The sequence below is a fragment of the Myotis daubentonii genome, chromosome 3 (genome assembly GCF_963259705.1).
Source record: "Myotis daubentonii chromosome 3, mMyoDau2.1, whole genome shotgun sequence".
Lineage (NCBI taxonomy): Eukaryota > Metazoa > Chordata > Mammalia > Chiroptera > Vespertilionidae > Myotis > Myotis daubentonii.
Window position 1 is genome coordinate 21,483,865 of NC_081842.1, and position 21,767 is coordinate 21,505,631.

Here is a 21,767-nt window from a genome sequence, read left to right on the forward strand (position 1 = left end):
TTTCTTTTCCCCAAATTGGAGAAACCATGTTTTCAACTTTTATTGAGTTATTTCAAATCACATATTCAGAGATTTGTAAACATGCATTCAATCCCACCCCCCAGGCAGGGGAAAAGGGAGGAAAGAGGATTCACTCTGATATTAATGGTTCAAAAAAAGCTGTAATATTGTGCTTGGAACACACAGAACCAGCTATTAACTTCTTGCTACTCTAACAAATACTAACAGTTCAGTCCAGGTTACTGTGACCTCTGACAGATCAAGGAAACAAGTTATTTTCTCCTCTTGTGATTGTAGCACATTGCCAGACACATTTGCCTTTTTAATAAATGCCCTGGTACTCTGAGTTTCCTTTCCAATTCATGTACTTTCAACAGTTTGTCAAAAAAGAGTCAATAAACAAATATTGAATTACATTTTGTTGGGTCTTTCAAACCCTCAAGCTCCAGACTATAAAAACATCTTGTGTGTCTCCCACCCCGACCACCCGGCTTCTTTTCCATACACCACAGACCACCCATAGATACAAAGCCAAGGGTGAAGCTGACACGGTCTATTTGGAGCCAGTAGACAGGAGGGCGATGAGACCTGATGAAGCACTTATGGACAGAATATAGTTCCTGTAAAAATTTAATGTTAAGGAAAAATTAAGAACCCAAAATTAATTTTCAACAAAACAAAACAAGTCCATCTCTTTGGAATATACTGCTTCCCTCCTGACACTCTGCCTAATGACAATGCTATGTGGTCCCATTGTCTGTAAACGCAATTTACAAGACACAAGACTATAAAGAATATTCACAGGAAATTTAAAAACACTTGAGACAGAAGCCTAGAATACATGACCACAAAGAAAACACTCAAATTCCATTTACCCTTCAGAAGAGCTGATCAAAGACCACGGGGAGGAAGAAGAGATGTCTTGTCCTTTCTCCCCTCTCCAGCAGTGTACTGGCCACAGTGGGCCTATAAAAGTAAGGAAGTTCTGAAAGTTTGCAGCTACTCTTGGCCTCAGGACTGGTCTGTTTGGGACAAACCACTCCTCCAGAAGATACAAGTTGAAGAGTGTCACAACTGTTAAAAATTTGGCTGCACATTCCTGGATAAAAGCTTTAATAAATTATCTTAGCACCTTTAATAAATTAAGAAAGCTCAATTTAAGAGCAGCTTGAAACACTGTTAAAATATTATGAAATGTGCCTATTTAAACTGGCTATCCACCCAATCCCAAAGTCCAAAATATCATTAGGCACATGGCTTACATCAAGAGCTATCAAAGAGGAGAACCAAGATGGCGGCATAGGTTAACGCCGGAGTTTGCTGCTTTGAACAACTACTTCAAAAGTGAAACCAAAAAACGGAAGGGACATCACCCAGAACCACAGGAACGCTGGCTGAGTGGAAGTCCTACAACTAGGAGGAAAGAGAAACGCATACGGACACTCAGAGGAGGTGCAGTGCTGAAGTCAAATTCTGAGGTGCGGAGTGCGCGGAGCGGGCTGGCGGCGGAGGGCGCGGTTGTTGTTTTCAATCGGGAGGGAGTCGCAGACTCTGAGCACCAGATCCGGGCGAGTCTTTAGGGACCCAGACTCAAACGGGAGAAGCGGGACTGTCTGGCTTCGGTCAGAGCGAGTGCAGCTTTCTCTCCGAGCTTTGCAGCGGGTGCTGGGACTCAGAGAGGCAGAGCCCCTTGGGACAGGACTGAGAGCCGCCATAACTGCTCTCTCCGGCCCACCCTGTTGATCCTGTGCGACCCGCCCTGCCCAAGCCCTGCACAGAGGCATTTGCCGGATAGCCTCAGGCAAAGGCTAGATTAGCACCTCCCTAGAGGACAGAAGTTCTCTCACTGCTGACACAGCTGATTCTCATAGCCACTTGGCCTGGAGGTCAAACCCTCCCTGGAATTAGCTACAACAACCAAGATTTATCTATAAGACTGCGAACAAAGACCACTAGGGGGTGCACCAAGGAAGCATAACAAAATGCGGAGACAAAGAAACAGGACAAAATTGTCAATGGAAGAAATAGAGTTCAGAACCACACTTTTAAGGTCTCTCAAGAACTGTTTAGAAGCTGCCGATAAACTTAATGAGATCTACACGAAAACTAATAAGACCCTCGATCTTATATTGGGGAACCAACGAGAAATTAAGCACACACAGACTGAAATAACGAATATTATACAGACGCCCGACAGCAGACCAGAGGAGCGCAAGAATCAAGTCAATGATTTGAAATGCGAGGAAGCAAAAAACATCCAACCGGAAAAGCAAAATGAAAAAAGAATCCAAAAATGCGAGGATAGTGTAAGGAGCCTCTGGGACAGCTTCAAGCGTACCAACATCAGAATTATAGGGGTGCCAGAAGATGAGAGAGAGCAAGATATTGAAAACCTATTTGAAGAAATAATGACAGAAAACTTCCCCCACCTGGTGAAAGAAATGGACTTACAGGTCCAAGAAGCGCGGAGAACCCCAAGCAAAAGGAATCCAAAGAGGACCACACCAAGACACATCATCATTAAAATGCCAAGAGCAAAAGATAAAGAGAGAATCTTAAAAACAGCAAGAGAAAGAAACTCAGTTACCTACAAGGGAATACCCATACGACTGTCAGCTGATTTCTCAACAGAAACTTTGCAGGCCAGAAGGGAGTGGCAAGAAATATTCAAAGTGATGAATACCAAGAACCTACAACCAAGATTACTTTATCCAGCAAAGCTGTCATTCAGAATTGAAGGTCAGATAAAGAGCTTTACAGATAAGGAAAAGCTAAAGGAGTTCATCACCACCAAACTAGGATTATATGAAATGCTGAAAGGTATCCTTTAAGAAGAGGAAGAGGAAGAAAAAGGTAAAGATACAAATTATGAACAACAAATATGCATCTATCAACAAGTGAATCTAAGAATCAAGTGAATAAATAATCTGATGAACAGAATGAACTGTTGATTATAATAGAATCAGGGACATAGAAAGGGAATGGACTGACTATTCTTGGGGGGGAAAGGGGTGTGGGAGATGTGGGAAGAGACTGGACAAAAATTGTGCACCTATGGATGAGGACAGTGGGTGGGGAGTGAGGGCGGAGGGTGGGGCGGGAACTGGGAGGAGGATGAGTTATGGGGGGGAAAAAAAAAGGAACAAATGTAATAATCTGAACAATAAAGATTTAATTTAAAAAAACAAACAAACAAACAAACAAAAAAAAAAAGAGCTATCAAAGAAAGCAAGTTTGCTTTTCCTCCTTGGAACTCTTTTTTTAAGTAGGCGGGTATACATAATCATATATGTGAGACTATTTATAGTTATTTGCCATGAAGTCATAAACTTGAAAGAATTTTACATCAAACCAAAAGCCCTTATTTTAAATGTTCAGAAACGTGCCTAAGGTCACAGTGCTATTTAATAAACTGACTCCCTATATGAAACCAAAAGAAACTACTATTTCTAGATTTCTAAAAAACATAATCAATCTTTAAAAGGATACACTGTGGGGTTGAAGTTCTTCAATATAAAGAAGGATGCAACGATGACCAAGACCAGGAACAGGGTGTTGTTATAGAAGATTGAAAATGTTGTAGCTTCATAATCAGCAACTTCATTCTTCTTCCACAAGATTCTGTAGACAAAGAAACAAGTGAACTGAGTTTATAAGTATGTTTTAAAAATTTTAAATACCACATGGCTCTAGTTCATTGTAAAGTAAGTTTTTCCACCCAGTTGGTGTGGTTCAGTGGTTGAGCTTTGATCTATGTATGAACCAGGAGGTCACGATTTAATTCCCAGTCAGATACCCTCCATGGATCCTATGGACAATACTATGGCTAATGTCACTGGAAGCTGCCATGTTTTGTTCACTAAATCTTCTAATGTAAATTCAACAAGCATAAAGGAGCTAAATGAAGAGTATTAGCACCTTATCTCCATCGTAAGAAATTTGCAACCCCTAACATATATGCCATGTTTTCTTAATTCTATGGATATCATTAACGTAATAGATCTCCAATTTACTATAAGTTTGGAAGAAGTGAAGGATATTATATTCAATGCAGCTATCAACTATAAAACAGCTCCTGATTTCAAAGAAGTTTAAAAGTAAATGTAAAAAATATATGACTTGGAATGGGAGGAGATACATTATACCATTCTAGCACTAATTGATCAAAGAAAACACCAGCTCAGAAAGATGCATAGCCCAACATGGTTTAATGCACAGAACAACTGCCTCTGGTTTTAAGACTCTGGCACAAGACCCAATAAAGACAGGGTCCTTAAAAAGGCTACTAGCATGCCTTTACTATGGATTAATTATCCCCCCTCCATCACAGCACTTCTCCCTAACTCCCTGCCATGCCCTGAATCAGAAACATCTTCAAAACAGCCTTGATGAAAGAAATAGCTCAATCCTTCAGGTTACCCCAGCTCCCAAAATCAGTGTGCATTACATCCATGTATATAGTCAGGACTGCGTGACAGCTTTTAGAACATTTTCTAGTCCACATATCCTGGTTCATTTTGAAAAAATTTAGGACTCCCAAGTGGCCTCACTAGCAATGGTTCCGCCAAAGCTTCCCTGTTAGGAAGTCTAGTTTGAGAGCGCACTTTCCAAGGAGTCTTTTTTCCAAGGAGCACTTCCTACAACAAGAGAAAAGTTGACACCAAACTCAACAACGATTACAATCAGATCATGGTAAATGACAGATCATTGGTAAGTCAGGGAGAAATAACACTCACACCCTGGGGCAAATATTAATAAATCTGATCACCTCTGCTAATTTCATCCTTGAATGGATGGCAGTGCAGTTTCAAAGTGCCATATACTCTAAATGACTATAGATGGAGCTTTGACAGATATGCATCACTGCAAAGAGGTGCTGATAAGCGTTCTCTTAAATCAAATCCCTCCTTTGAAGAAAAATATTAGATTATAAATGGTCCCAGTTATCAGAGTGAGTCATGAATATAGACCTGGGTACAACTATCCAGTGTGGCTTTTGTGAGAGGAACACAAAACAAATAACAGCACAAATTTTTACTGATAACAATAGAAATTTTACACTCTTCTGACACTCTGCATTTTATGTCTCAAAGAAACTTCATTCTCCTTTGAAATATCCGGTCCAGCCAATGGCACTGAGGTTTCATTTCCAATTCCAACTCTGACTCATTAGTAGTGATTAATTGAATACTACTTGCTGAGAAAAATTCCAAGACACATCCCAAGATCAAGAACAAGTGCAGACCAAATCAGGCAAGTCTGCTGTGGGCATATGAGACTCACTTACTATCTGGTATAACTAATCTTCTGAAACCTACAAGAGTTATAACAAGCATTTTGAAACTGGTTAACTATGATAAGCACTCAGTTTAATAACTATTAGTATAATAAATATCATAATTCAATAAAAGGGTTTTTAAAAAGTGTTCTAAATTCTCTAACCTCCATCCCTTTGCAAAAATTTGCATTCAGAAAGCTATGCACCTAGCCTGGCCAGTATGGCTAGTGGTTGGGTGTTAATCCATGAACCAAGAGATCACCGGTTCAATTCCCAGTCAGAGCACTGGGTTTCAGGCTCGATCCCCAGCAGGGGGTGTGCAGGAGACAGCCTACTGATGATGTTTTTCTCTCATTGATGTTTCTAACTCTATCCCTCTCCCTTGCTCTCTTTTTAAAAATCAATAAAAACATTAAAAAAAAAAAAAAGGCTATGCAGCTAGAACTCATTAAAGCTATTCTCTGGGGAAAAAAAAAGGCCCTCATTGTCATGACTTTAGTACTGTGCCTTCAGTTTTATAAAGGATCCATAGGAGATAACCACTTCAATATTTGGTGCCTTTCCAAAACCACTGTAGAAAACACTGTTCATTAAGTTACTCAGTGTCCCTTAAATAAGGATCCACTTGATAAAGTCCTTCCAGATTCAGTGCCAGGAAAGTTTCTTTTCAGGAGGACTGGCACACTGCTTCTCGTCGGACAATGAAATCAGCATGACCTCAGATGCTTCCCGACACTTGGATGCTCAGAGCTAAGTTTAGTGCTCAACTGCTGTAACTAACTATGAGGTCCCTGTTCATCCACTTTTTCTTACTTTTAAATGGTTTCTGATCTTTTAAAATTGCACTGCTTTGTTTTACACACGCTTGCATATTGCAAGTCCCCACAAAGTCTTCCTGGAGCAAAGTGGGATAAAAATGCCATTTCACAAACCACTTTGAGATACTAAAATTTAAGGTCCATGAAAACAATCTCAATCCATGACTCTATTCAACCATCTGGCAGCTCTGAAGCACAAGTCTACTCAATCGTTCAGAGACCTCTGCTGCTCAGATGTTAGACTGTCTATTAACCCCTTTCAGAGCAGATGACAGGAAAAATGGGGATGGGGGCCAGGACTAACAAATGTGGCACAGGACTGTGCAACAGGAGACAAACCGTTTTTTTCTTTTTCCCAAAGCAGATAACTCAGACCGGAAGCTCAGTAACAGAAATACCACCACCTAAAAATGCTAACACATAACAATGTAAACTTTTCAGAGCTGTGTGTGTGTGGGGGGGGGGGGGGGGGGGGCGGGGTTAGGTGATAAGTTCAAGGTCACACAGCTATCCAGTGGCACCAGACAAAGCTCTGCAGCAGAGCAGTTATGAGTACAAGCCAGATGCCTATAGTCTTACCATGGCTTTACCTTCCACTAATGTGAGGCCTTGATCAAGTTACTGAAGCTTTCTCCACCTGTTTCCTGAGGTGTACAATGAAGATAACAATAGTACCTACCTTCTTAGGGTTCTTTAGAGAAATAGGATGACCTGTGTGCAGCTCAAAGGCAGGAATAAAAACTCAAAGTCAGTTATTCCCATTACTATCTTTTCTACAATACCAGTGTTTGCCTCAGACAATTCCGACACCCACATTCTCCAAGCAGAAATCAAAAACTTCTACAAAGTATCCCCTCCTTTGATTACCACAAAATCATTAAACAAGGAGTCAAACCTTTCATCTTTTTCCTTCCGAGACATCTTTCTATTATCAGCTTCAGAAAGTTTTCGAGTCACTTCTTTGGAAACAGCATCTTCCCTCTTCTGTGCTACTCTGGAAGGAAAAGAAAAAAAGTTTCCACATGCTCCAGGAGTGGACATTACTTTCTCAGAAACACTCTGTACTCAGATTTTGTATTGGCAACTGTGTAATACTTTACATTTCCAGAAAATAAACTTTACAGAAAGTTCCAGGGTTATTACACTGTAGTATTAGTTAAAAGAGAGGGAGGAGTTCAAGAAACTTCCAAGATGTGGTTTATTAGTTATGAGTTTGATTTCTGCTTAAAAGAGAGAATTTCCCAGTTTATGTATTTACTATGGAAACAGAAGTCAAATGCTACTAACACAATTTAGTTATAAGTCATTATAAATCCATTTTGTTTTAGCCTATAATTTAACAGTTCAATAAATAAATCTGACAAGGTATTAGCAAATGACACATGGCTTTAATTCCAGTAAATAACAGGACAGAAAACTAGGCTTAAAAACAAAACAAAAGGGAATTAACAACTATAATATCTTAAAGTAATGCTTTTAACTCTACTCCAAAGGACAATTTCAATAAAAAGAAATAATACCACATGGTCAGGGACTGACCACACCACTTTTAGTTAAATGAACCACTGGTAAGAGGTTTGCACAAAAAGATCATATGGAATCAGCCAGAAAAGGCTGGAAGTGATAGTCACGCTACCAGATCAGAATCTTCAGTGACAAGTAGATAAAGAAAAAAATTAAACGTATACTCATCAAAAAATAGACATGGTGAATTTTATCAGATGGGGTTGTTAGTGAAAAAAAGAATAAAATGTAAACTTGGATGAAATACAAAGTCTCCCAAAGATTATGACAGTTAGATTCAACATATATTTTTCACAAAATAGGAGAAACTTATTAGCCACAAATATAGAGGGAAAAGTAAGAACTGATCACAAGCAACATGTAACAAATACCTACACAGAACCACTATGAAAACATTTGACACGATACAGAGATGTGTTTAAAGCAACAGGATGTGGAACAGAGATAGAAATCTGTTCACTCTATGTTCAATTAATGTTTCCTCGGTGACTATGCTATTTAGTTCTGGCTAGTGTACCAAGGAAAACTGGAAAAATCAGGATGGCTTCCAGAAAGAAAAGCTGAAGATCATTCAAGGCAATAGTTTTCAACCTTTCTTTAACCACAAGAGCTTCTGGAATACAAATCAAGCACAAATTCTATTTGGTTTCACCTATGCCTCCATCTCTATATCTCACCCAAGAATCAAGTTAGAGTTTACATTGTTAAAAAGAAAACCTTGCCCGACCAGTGTTGCTCAGTGGTTATGAGTCAACCCATGCACAGGGAAGGTCGCAGATTTGATTCCAGATCAGGGCACTCCCGGTTTCAGGCTTGATCCCTAATTGGGGGCAGAGGGGGCGGGGGGTGTTTGGGAGCTAGGGGGACATGCAGGAGGCAGCTGATCAATGTTGATGTTTCTCTCTCATCAATGTTTCTCTCTCTCTCTCTCTCTCAAATCAATAAAAACATATTTTTTAAAAAGAAAAAACTTTGGTCAGTATCAACTAATGTATTTTTCCACAAATAGATAACTGGGGAGGAGGGAAATCAATTTGCTTAAGAAAAATAGATAAAAGGAAATTTAAGTTCTGAAACCTAAAAAAAAAGACAGCTAAGAGGGCAGACAGCTATCTTAACAGATAGTTTAGACAGATACTATAGGGTACTTTTTCCTCCAAAAAATACAACTTCACCTGACTCATCGGGTAAAAGTTCTGCTCAGAAGGTATCTTTGACTCTTTCTAGCAGACCAACCACTCAGTGTTTCTGAACTTCACATAAGACCACTCTTTTCTAAGAAAGACCAATTGGAAAGAAATGTACCAGCAGAAATAATTGTTAGCTTAACAGAGGGGAAAAAATACCTACCTATAAACGCATACACACCAACTGTCAGGACACAGGAATAAACTATTTTCAAGAGTTGGTTATCTCTAAGCATCTTTAGGACAAATAGTCAAATATCTGTTCACATAACAAATCTTCCTGAAGAGACTGAACCAGAAAAATTTCTCTTCTAGATCTAAAATTCTATATCCAACAACCACACTGTAGGTTTATTAGAATTCAAAAAGCCCTACCCTCCTTCTTAAGGATCTTAGAAAATAAACCCCACTCAGCACTGAATACTGTAAAATATAGAGGTCACTCAAGTGGCCCAGCACTCAGCCAACTGAGGATAATCCACAAATTCAATTGTTTTGCTACTATTTTTTTACATCAGTGTGTAAAAAATTAAAAAACAAAAATACTATTTAATTTCTTAACACAAACACATATTTGCAAACATTTTTTAAGTCATACCAACTTAAAAAATAATTTCTAAGGGCTCCCTCACACACAACCTCTCCAACACTGCACATAAACACTTATGTGCCAGATACTATGCTTATGTCACACAGCATAGTGTTTAATACTCACCATCCTATGAAATACCATTAGTAGCCCCATTTCACAGCTCAGGAATGTGAAGTCTAAAAAGGTTATGCCCTAGGTCAGGGGTCCTCAAACTACGGCCCGCGGGCCACATGCAAATACAAATATTGTATTTGTTCCCGTTTTGTTTTTTTACTTCAAAATAAGATATGTGCAGTGTGCATAGGAATTTGTTCGTAGTTTTTTTTAAACTATAGTCCGGCCCTCCAACGGTCTGAGGGACAGTGAGCTGGCCCCCTGTTTAAAAAGTTTGAGGACCCCTGCCCTAGGTTATACATTTAAGAGCAACAAAGCTGGGACAGAAATCCAGACTGTCAACTCTGAGTCATCTCCCCTCTACTACTAATACCCGTCTACACGCAGCATCTCCCTTGAACTTCGAGCTTTAACCTTCTTGCATACCTGTAGGAGTTTCAATGTTAGTGGCAATATTTAATATGAAAGCAAAACTATAACTAAAAAATAATACCACTGAAAGAATCTATTAAATCAGTAATCCACTGAAATTTTTACTGAACTAAATGTACTGAACTAACTGTTGTAATAGATATAAAATAAAAGAAGTAGCCGAAACCAGTTTGGCTCAGTGGATAGAGCGTCAGCCTGCGGACTGAAAGGTCCCAGGTTCGATTCCGGTCAAGGGCATGTACCTGGGTTGCAGGCATATCCCCAATAGGAGATGTGCAGGAGGCAGCTGATCATGTTTCTCTCTCATCGATGTTTCTAACTATCTCTCTCCCTTCCTCTCTGTAAAAAATCAAAAAAATATTTTTTTTTTTAAAAAAAAGTAGCAGTTGCCCTCAAGAAATCCAAAGTAGAATGAGATGGTAAAAAGAACATGATTTTGGTTACAAAAAAAGTAAATGAAAAATGATATGCAGAACAAGAAAAACACTAAGTCTCAAAAGGACTGAGTTTCGAAGGATGGGCTGTGCAAGATGCCCCGCTAAGCTTCACTATCCCCCAATGGCCATGCCTCACAAGAAAGCCCAGAACAGAGAGGCTGAGGTGGCTGAATCCTGGAATGGCAGCTGGTGACAAGGGGTTAACAACAGAAAGATGACATGGGTGACTTGACCACTATTGTCTAGCAGAACTGCGGCCACCCACAACCTGAGCTCCCACTGGTCCAGAAGAGCAGTAGGGGAGCTGCCTGGCCACTTTCAGCTACTGAGGCTGTTCTGTCCTCCTCACAATACGTAAATCCGTTAACTGAGATCACTTCCATTCCTTGTCACCAGAAAGACTCTAATGCAGGGACAACAAACTTAGGAAGGATTTCTCTGGAAAAGATTCCCAAGTCTTGAAATAAGACATGTAATAATGGAAAGGGAGAAAGACCATCTTAAATGAGGGAGGGCACAAGACACTTTCAAAGGATGACACGAAGGCTGATAAGAAGCGCTAAGAACCAACGCTACAAGATGAAACCACACTGGGAGTGCTGGGGTCCAGCCCCAGCAGGTCCAGGGGTCCCCAAAGGTGTGGACAGAGTCGGCAAAGAAGGAATGACATGGAGACAGCGTTCCGTTGATCAGCAGCCTAGCCAGGATCTCTAGCCAGGATCTCCAGCCAAGTTCTGTTCAGGATCTCCAGCCAGGTTCTGTGTCCATGTTCTCTTGCTAGGTTCTCCAGCCAGGTTCCCCAGCCAGGTTCAGTCACCAGATTCTGTAGCCAGGTTCTTCAGCCAGGTTCTAGCTAGGTTCTCCAACCAAGTTCTGTAGCCAGGTCCTGTCCAGGATCTTTTGCCAGGTTCAGTCACCAGGTTCTAGTCAGGTTCTCTTGCCATGTTCTAACAAGGTTCTGTAGTCAGGTTCTGTCTCTAGGTTCTTCAGCCAGGTTCTCTCACTAGGTTCTGTCTCTAGGTTCTGTGGCCAGTTTCTGTCCAGGATCTTTTGCCATGTTCTCTCCAGCGAAGTGGTTCTGTGTCTAGGTTCTGTATCTGGTTCTGTGACCTGTTGTCTTGTTACATCTGTATTTATACCAGTTGATTCCAATCCTACCAATCTCCATTCCAAAGGTTAGGGCGTTTCTTATCTCCATTCCAGGGAGTAAAGATTATGTAACTAAAGTATGATTGTTCGTAGTTAAAGTGATTAATTACCCACCTGGCACTTAGTTAAGGGGTTTTATTCCCTCCCTAACTTCAGGGGGAAATCCCTACCTGGGGAAACAACCTTTCTCAGAGAGGTGACCTTGGTTAAAACACATAGTGCTAAGAAGGTGAGCAAACATATTAAGAACAGTATGCCATATATGCCAGGTCCCTTGAAACAGCAAGGATGGACTGGCTCCCAACATGGGAGGAGGTAGATGAGTTGCATTCCAGGGATCTGTTAGAATTTTGTTTTCATACACTTAGAAAAGAGTGTATGGTCCTCATGGGAAGCGGGTATATGGTGAGTTTTAAGTAAGAGAGGGACAGGATAAAAATGATGGCCGATAGGGATGAATATATGTTCTTTTATCCCATAAAGCAGTAATGCCATCTGCAGTTCACACGTGTAACGTAAGGATTACGTAGAGTAACATGCTTTATACTGCTTATGGCAGGGAGAGCCCCAAACTTTTGTTGAAAGACTAGATGGAGACTGCTACCACAACCCAAGCAAAAACAGCATCTAAACTAGAGTGGGAACTATGGAAATGAAAAGGAAAAGCGCAGAGAAAGCACATGGTGCTTCAAGTCTCATCAAAACTCCAACCCTCTTTAAGAAAGTACTTCCAAAGAAATAGAGCACCAAGAAGGCTGCACTAAGTAAACAGAGAAGTACCCTGCTATCCTGAGTCAAGTATCAAAGTGTGCATGAAAGCAACGTCAATGGGCATCTTTCCAATTAAACATTATGTATACCTGCTTCCCCTGAGGACCAGGGCATCTGAATAAAAAATGTTATCCTCTTTCCTTAAGTTTTGACTGTTCCCCCCACGCTTTAACCTTTATGAAACCGGAGTATATAATTGCTTATAATTAATGTGTGAATTTATAGTTGTGTGGCTTGGGTTTTCTTCTCCAAAAGCTATCATTAAAATGATGTATTTTATAATATGTGTGATCATGAAATATTAATTGTCATATACTCATAAGAAAAAAATGTAATTAGCATAAAAAAATGTTAGTTTGATAACAACAACAAAACCACTTTGTTCACATCCAAAAATCGATCACTGAGAGCCCAAAACAGTTCTTTCCAGAAAGAATTCCAGCTGCTTTGGAAACGTTAAATTACTTGGTGGGTTTTGTTTTTCTGATTAAACTCCATGATTAAGGGCTAATTCCACCCTCAAAACCTACTTTCACAGCAATGTCAGAAGCACTGCCTCTGCTTCGAGTAAGTTAATAATTCTTCATAGCATTAAGGTGCCTTCCCCCAAATCAGATACATATATACATCTCAAATTAATGTTTACTGAAACCAACACAAACACAAATGGTCTTTAAGACAGTCTAGTATATAAAAATGCATTATACTTTCACTTAAGAAATATACTTACTTGTGCTTGAGTACAAATTTCACATTTTTGTAGGCAAAGGCTACCAAATAAGTGCTTACAAGGGTCATCACGCTGTACAGAACAGCAGACTGAATAAGATCCATATGCCATATTCGCCAGTATAACCCTGAAGATTAAAAAAAAAAAAAAATAGGTGGTGGTGGGGTTGGGGTACAAAAAAGAAACAAAACTTTACCACCCAGTTGTAAAGACCTGCTGAATTCATGACAGGTAAGGCTGGTAAAATACAGCCTGGGCTAGGGAATCCAGTACATGCAGAACTCCAGAAGTGGGACACCCAGGAAGAAGTTACAGCCTCAAGCCTACCCAATGCAGAACCCTCGAAAAACATAACCTTCCACATGAAGGTTTCTGCTTCTTCTAAAATGAGAACTCCAGCTCCACAAAAACCACCATTCTGACTTCAAATTTCATTCGGCCGGGTACTATTAAGCTAAGTACAGGCCACTCCCAAATGCCACGTGCAGTCCTGAGCCACAGTTTACGCGCTGACGTGGCTGTCAGTCCGAAGCCAAGGCCTGCTCGGTGCAGCCGGGGAGCCACGCGGGCCCCACGCCACGCTGGCTGCACGCTGGGTTGTACGAGGCTGAATGAGAGAAAAAAAAAAAGAATCTAGCTTTGACCGCCCAACAACCGTGCAGCAGTGTGAGCGACAGGAAATGCAAATCCGGGAAACCTGAGCCCTAAAAACAACGCTGGCCCAGTCTTGCAAACTTTCTCCTTCCACTGAGAACAGCCCTAATAGGACAGTTAAAAAATTTACACAAGGGAACTCGCTGGCGCTTGGCACAGGACCTACCGAGCTCATCAAATTAGGAAAAAAAGATGCTCGGGCGTGTGAATCGATTCACCGAAAGCTACACCTTGCATCCAGTGCCAGAGTTCACAGGAACCTCTCTCTCCTTTTAATTCATTAGTTTCTCCAAAATAAGTCAGGATGTACGTGCAAGATCTCGTAATGGCAAAGGAGAGGGAGGGGGCTGTATGCGGGAAGGTCAGCATCAGGTCTTGGCGGGGGTGCGACTGTTCTAACCCACAGAATCGGGGCTGCCGGACCCGCACTAGGGAATCCCGGCCCCGCGCCTGGGCCTGGGACCCGCGCACTTTCTGCAAAGCGCCCCAAGCAACTTTCCTGGGAGGCGGCCCGCCACTACCCCGGCCGGGAACACCGGGGCTACGGGGTTCCCCGAGCTCACGGCGAGCAGAAAAGCGCGGCGCCCAGGAGCCAACGCTCCCTCGCCGTCCGCCGGGCCCGGCCCCGTCCCCGTTCCCGTCCCCGTCCCCGCCCAGCCCGGCCTGCCGCCTCCCCTGCCCCGCTCCCGGCGCTCACAGATGGGGATGGCGGACACGATGAAGGCGTTCCCGAAGAAGAGTGCGGAGGACTTGGCTGAGAGGTTGCGACTGAAATCCTGGAGGAGCAGGTCCTCCTCGGACTGCTGCTTGGCGCTGCCTTTGGGAGCCATGGTGGAGCGAGAGCCGGAGCCAGGAGCCAAGAGGACCCACCCCGCGCGAGGCCCGGCCGGGGCCTCTGGCTCCGCCCCCGCGGCCGCCTAATCTGCTAACGACTCGTCAGCCCTGCGCGCGGAGGCGGGACCTGTGCCGCGCTCGCCGAGCACGCTTGGCCAGGATTGGCCAGCCCGGAGCCACCGCCCAGGCTTCCCGGCGTGATTGGGCGAGTCGGCCAGACTTCCGCCTTCCTGGCAAGTCTTTTGACTCCTCGGCTTCCAGAAGACGGCTGGGATTTGTAGTTTAGTAGGTGCTTTAAAAAGAAAAAAAAAAGAAAAAACCTTATGGACAGGCCACATCACAGCTTCTGATAGACTGGTGCTTTCCAAGGCTGGAATTCCAAGGTGAGATCTTGAGCTGGAGTCATGCACTCATGCATTCAACCAGGCAACAGTTAGTTCCCTCTCTGTGTGCCCGGTGCTGGGAGAAGAGGGGAGAGATTAGGGACAGCTAACAAGTGTAGAGTCCCTTCTCCTTTATACATCAGTTATGTCATTAAACATCCTCAAAACTTCTACGCTGTGCATATCATTGACCCATTTTGCCGGAGAAGAACCTGAGAGTGGGGGACCAGCAGGGTTGGTCTCCCTGTCTGTGGGCTCTTCCTATATAATAAAAGGCTAATATGCAAATTGTCCCGATAGGCCCCGATCAGGGAGGGCCAGCTGCACCCCACCTGTGCACGAATTCGTGCACTGGGCCTCTAGTTTCATCATAATAAAGGGCTACCTTTGTACAAAAAAGAAGGTATTTTTAATTTTGAGAAACTCATGGTCTCATTAAGATAATATTTAACGTGTCTAATACATTTAAAAATTGCTACTATTACTCTTATTTATTTATTTTTTTAAAATATATTTTATTGATTTTTTTTACAGAGAGGAAGGGAGAGGGATAGAGTTAGAAACATGAAGGAGAAACATCGATCAGCTGCCTCCTGCACACTCCCCACCGGGTATGTGCCCGCAACCAAGGTACAAGCCCTTGACCGGAATTGAGCCTGGTCCCCGCCCCTTCAGTCCTCAGGCTGACGCTCTATCCACTGAGCCAAACCGGTTAGGGCTACTTACTCTTATTTAAACAAGATATTTAAAGTAGTGTGGTCTCCAGAGCCATGTTAAATTAAACATAATACTAAGTAAAAGCAACATGTTGGCTAGACCGGCTTCCTTGAAGCTCAGAAGATTGAATGTGCCTATTAAAACAACTAGGTACCATTTTTAACTCATCAAATTATCACTTTTTTTGTAAAAAAAAATGATGCTGAACCATTGCACTCTGAGCAAAAACTTCTTTCTTCTACATTATTGACATCAGATAAAACTTCCTCAACCTGCAGCTTCCCTATTAGATTTGAAGATCTTTCTCCCTCACCTTATCAAATTGTAGCCTACCTTTGCAGGTTTCATTCTAATGGCATTATCTTCAATCTTTTTCAATCTATTCTCTATATAGGTACTACAGTGAGTTTTCCTGGACTATAAATCCTTCTATTATCTACAGCAAATATTCCCAAATGCCAGAAGTTATCACCAATTAACTGCAAAATGAGAAAGAAAAAAATAGAGTAGTGAATTTTTTTGAAAACTAAAAGTATTCATTTTTAAATATCTGCACTTGAGCCCCTTTGTGATATTAAAATTATTTTTCCTTTATTATGTGGTGATGGTAATAGTTGAAGAAACTCTTATTTTTCTCTTCCATCATACTCCTCTCTCAGTTTTTTCTGTTTTAATAAGCCCATTTGTTCTGGCTTAAATGCTAGGTTTCAACACTAATTCTGGTCTTTCCCTCTCCAACTGTGACCAATGCATCAACAAAACTACTTGGCTGTCTCTATAACTAGATTTCCTGATGGCTATTTGTAAAATAAGTATATAAAAAAGAAAATGTGCAATAAAATCAGAAAACTATTAGATCAAAAGGGACAAAAACCATCAGAATATGTAAAAGAGAAGAGGAAGGAAATAAGAAATAATAATAGTTAAAAAGAATTATACCTGAGAAGAATATTTAAACAATTAAATGTTAATAGATAAAAATGTTAAAATTAAAATGATCAAAAGGAACTAGATGAGAAAAATTAATATACTTGGTAAACCAAGAATAAAAATCGAAAATAATAAATATAAATAGAAGAGAATCAAAAATAGTAGAAACTTGAATTTTTTAAAGGGGTATGTTAAAAAACTATGATAAGCAATGATGCTCATAACAAAGAAGGTTTCATGGTGATGGTTACACTGAAGAGTACAAAGGTAGCACACTTGAAATACTGGAGCAGTGATTTCTTATACCAAACTAGAGGCCCGATGCACAAAATTCGTGCATGACTAGGTCTTCCTTCCCCTGGCTGCTGGCATCTGCTTCCCTCTGGCACTGGCTTCGTCCAGAAGGATGTCTGGTCTAATTAGCATATTATACTTCTACTAGAGGCCTGGTGCACAAAAATTTGTGCACTCGGGGGGGAGGGGAGGTCCCTCAGCCTGGCCTGTGCCCTCTCACAGTCTGGGACCCCTCAGGAGATAACGAACTGCTGGCTTAGGCCAGCTCCCGGGTGGCAGAGGGCAGGCCCAATCCCTAGGTGCAGCTCCTGGTCGGGCTCAGAGCAGGGCCGATTGGGGAGTTGGGGCGCCGCCCCCTGTCATGCACAGAGCAGGGCTGATTGGGAGGTTGCGATGCCAGCCTCAGTCACGCTCAGGGTAGGGCCGATTGGGGGGTTGGGGCACCGCCCCCTGTCACACTCAAGGCAGGGTTGATGGGGAGGTTGCGGCGCCACTCCCTGTCACGCACAGAGCAGGGCCGATCAGGGGGTTGGGGCGTTGCTCCCTGTCACGCACAGAGCAGGGCCCATCAGGGGGGTTGGGGGTCCGTACCTTGTCACACACAGAGCAGGGCCTATCAGTGGGTTGGGGAGCTCCACCCATCACGCACAGAGCAGGGCCAATAGGGGACTTGGGGCACCGCCGCCTGTCACACACAGAGCAGGACCTATGGGGGGTTGGGGCGCCGCACCATGTCACACACAGAGCAGGGCCAATCAGAGGGTTGGGGCGCCTTCCCCTGTCAGGAACAGAGCAGGGCGGATAGGGAGGTTGTGGCCCCGCCCCCTGTCACACACAGAGCCTCAGGGTGATCAGGGGGTTTGGGTGCTGACCCCTGTCACGCTGCTCCAGGGGCCAGGAGGCCTCGCAGCTCCGCTGATCCCGGTGCTGGGAGGCATATTACCCTTTTACTATATAGGATAGAGGCCTGGTGCACGGGTGGGGGCTGGCTGGTTTGCCCTGAAGGGTGTCCCGGATCAGAGTGGGGGTCCCGCTTGGGTGCCTGGACGGCCTGGATGAGGGGATGATGGCTGTTTGCAGCTGGTCACACCCCCTTCAGGGTGGGGTCCCCACTGGGGTGCCTGGACAGCCTGGGTAAGGGGATGATGGCTGTTTGCAGCTGGTCACACCCCCTTCAGGGTGGGGGTCCCCACTGGGATGCCTGGCCAGCCTGGATGAGGGGATGATGGCTGTTTGCAACTGGTCACACCCCCTTCAGGGTGGGGGTCCCCACTGGGGTGCCTGGCCAGTCTGGGTGAGGGGCTGAGGGCCATTTTCAGGCTGGTGGGTGACTGAAGCTCCCAACCTGTCCTTTTTTTCTTTTTTTTTTATTCTGGGATTTATTTACCTTCTATGGCTGTCACTGGAACTGAGAGCCGGCTTTGGCTCTGAGGCTTGGCTCCAGCTCTGAGACCTCGGCTGCTGAAAGCAGGTATCTGGTTTGTCTGGCTTCTATAATTGAAACACTGTTGCAACTCCAGCTCAGCTGGCTGGCTGAAAGCATGGGGTTTGTTTAGCTTCTATAATTGCAACATTGTTTCTTAGAGTGCAAGCTCAGAGCCCAGCAGCAGCAGGTGGGGAACCTTGGCTTCCTCCTTCACTGGAGCAAGCAAGCCTCCTGTTCACTTCAGCTGCCTGGCTACCGGCCGCCATCTTGGTTGGCAGTTAATTTGCATATCGCCCTGATTAGCCAATGGGAAGCGTGTCGGAGGTATGGTTAATTACCATGTTTGTCTATTATTAGATAGGATGTTATCTAGTCCCTTTTGAAGAGCAGCAGCAAGATCTAAAGATGATTTTTATATAGCATACTAGAGGCTCGGTGCATGAAATTTGGGCATGGGTGGGTCCCTCAGCCCAGCCTGCACCTTCTTGCAAACCGGGACCCCCTCAGAAGATATCCGATTGCTGGTTTAGGCCCTATCCACAGGGATCCCTAAACCAGCAGTTGGACATCTCTCTCACAATCTGGGACAGCTGGCTCCTAATCACTGGCCTGCCTGCCTGTCTGAGCACCCCTAACCATTCTGCCTGCCTGCCTGATCTCCTTAACTGCTTGCTTGTCTGCCTGATCGCCCCTAACCACTCGCCTGCCTGCCTGATGCCCCTAACTGCTCACTTGCCTGCCTGATTGCCCCTAATCACTCGCCTACCTGCCTGATCACCCCAAACTGCTCGCCTGCCTGCCTGATTGCCCCTAACTGCTCACCTGCCTGGCTTATTACCCTTAACCGCCTCTGCCTTGGCCCCACTGCTGCGGCTTCATCCGAAGGACCTCCAGAATGATGTCTGGAAGCTCGTTCAGCTGTCCAGTCTAATTAGCATATTATGCTTTTAGTATTATAGATATGCCCACGGCACATGCGACCAGTAATGTAAACAATGTGCTAATAAACAAAAGGAAGAATAGACGATAGATTCTACCCAAACAAAGATCTGCAATATGTTTTGACTATTTCAATGTAATTCAACTCTGTGAAGATAGTGATAGTGTTATAATTTAACCCAGTTATTAATGATAGGAAAGGAGAAAAAAGAAGGCCAGAAAATATAGGCATGCCATTAGGACCAGGAAGCTACAGTTTGACCCTCTCCAGGTCTGTTCCCTGCAGATTCTGGGGGAAGGGATTGCACAAAGGAAGAAGAAACACATGCCCAGTAAAGTCTGGATGACATAGGAAAGGTACTTGACTGTCAGTAACACCTGGGAACAGGCCATGGGGCAGAGTAGGCGTGGCCACTGCAATCTTGGGAAGATTTGAGATGTATAAGCTCCTAAACAAAAGAGTTCTCTCTTTTTCTTGGTTTGTGCTCCTGGGCTGCAACTCTCACGCTCCTACATTTGCCCACATGGCCCACAGACCCCACACAATGGACTAATGTACTACACACAATGGACGAATGGACTACAACTAGCCTGATGCTACACTGGACCCATCTCCACCATGGAATGGAAACTCTGGACATGGCTTCATTTCTAGCCCTGCTGAATCCCCAATTGCACCTCTTCCAGGACTGGATTAAGGGACTTGCGACTTTTGAAGCCCAAGGATGTAATTCCATGCAAATAAAATTCACTCGTCCTCCTATGTGAGTCTTAGGAAATTCTTTTTCTCGAGAAATCATAAGGACCTACCCTGAGCACCCAGTGGGGAAGGGGATCCTTCACTTCCACTGGTTGACACCCCACTTTCACTGGTAACAGAACCAGATGGACTTGATTCTATATCAGCCTGTTTCTAATGTGTGAATCTGAGGCATAAGGTTTCCATTATATCACTTTACACTGATCAGATTGGTAAAAGAGAGAGAGAGAAAGAGAGAATGAGAATTTAAAGGACTGTTTATTGCTGTCAGGGTTATAGATAACAAATTTCTCTCCTCCACTGCTGATGGCTTTGTGGAAGAAAATCTGGCAGGTAAAAAAATTAATATATCTTCCTGTAGCAGACGCTGCAAGTTCTCTAGCCAATAAAGGAAGAAAAACAAAACAATAACACTGCTAGCTTTTCACTGAGTCCTTATGAAGAGTAACAAATAAATCACCCAGGGCTCCAGGGGCAGAGGGGGAGCTTTTGTTGTAAAGCCCAGTTGAGCTGCAAATCTCATTATGGAAAGAAATTTTGTAAGAAAAGATAAAACACATATATTAGTCTCTAGGTATAATATTTTAAAGTCTTACCTGAAAGACAATTTACTCTGTCAAACTACATATTTCAGGCACTAGTGTATGATTAATTCATTGGTTCACAATTCATACGAATATTTATTGAGACGTTACTACCTGAAAGGTACTATGCTAGACCCTTGGAAGTGTCCAAATAACAATCATGATCATTGTGTTTATAATAACTAACGTTAATTAGTCTTTGTTATATGCCTAGCTCTATGCTTGGCCCTTCACATACATCATCTAATTTAATCCTTACAGCAACACTGTTACTATTATCCCCATTTGTTAGATGCAGAAACTGAGGAACAGATTAGTAACATGTCAATGATAGAAAATGCAAACCTATAGAAAAATTTTACAAGAGTTTATTAGAGTTTATTTGAACCACACTGAGAAAAACCCTGGAAGCAAGATCTCAAAGTATTAAGACAATGCTCCAGAGAATGGCAGTTTTGCACTTCTCTTTATACATTTAGAGTTAAAAGATAAAATGTAAGGAAGGCTACATGAAATCCATTGGTGGGAGATTATGGTGGCAGGAGAAAGCAAGGCAGGGGAAATGTCTAGGATTGGATTAAAAGTAAAATGGAGAGGTGTGGGAAACCGCCTATTGTCTTCACTAGCAGAGAGGTGTAGACAGAGAAACCCAGAAGGCTGGTGACCTTTGAAGCCCTAACAAAGGTCAGAGCTGTGCACCACCTCTGTTGATCCAGATAATGGTAGCTGAAGCAACCTCCCCACCTTTAGTCATGTAAATCCTTATTGATAAGAATAGTCTGTGTGTCACTGGAACCTCCCTGCCTAAGGGCTCTACTATGGGTGGATCCCGAACCAAATAAAAGGTTGGTGCAGCCTGAGTACCAGGGGAAGTCCTTCCTCTTGAGTTGGACTTACCTGCCTGGCCCCCCAATATTCCCAAATTATCTCTTGTCTCTTCTCTTTCATTTGTGTGCTGCTCCTCTTCCAGATCCTGAACCCTGAACCACGTGGGACGTGGAGGGAAACACTTACCACAGAGAGGTACAAACTTATTTTATATTGGTGGGTAGAGGAATTTCAGGATTATGGTGCTCTGGTTTTGTCTACAAAGGATTTGGAAAATTACTCTAGTATTTCCTAGATGCATAAAAACAATGGACAGAGCTGGCTTAAGGTAAAGATTAACCTTTTCTAGGTAAACGATAGGCCTCAGATGTGACTACCCACCATGA

General features: G+C 43.0%; 1 protein-coding gene across 1 annotated transcript; it reads right to left on the reverse strand.

Annotated features, from left to right (window-relative positions):
- On the reverse strand, positions 1-14,588 carry SSR3 (signal sequence receptor subunit 3). Its single transcript, XM_059686875.1, has 5 exons — positions 14,384-14,588; positions 13,033-13,159; positions 6,992-7,090; positions 3,490-3,621; positions 1-620 (listed from the first exon to the last, which is right to left on the reverse strand). The coding sequence occupies exons 1-5, from the start codon at positions 14,514-14,516 to the stop codon at positions 554-556; spliced, it is 558 nt and encodes a 185-aa protein (XP_059542858.1). The 5' UTR covers positions 14,517-14,588; the 3' UTR covers positions 1-553.
- Between the last annotated feature and the right edge of the window lie 7,179 nt (positions 14,589-21,767).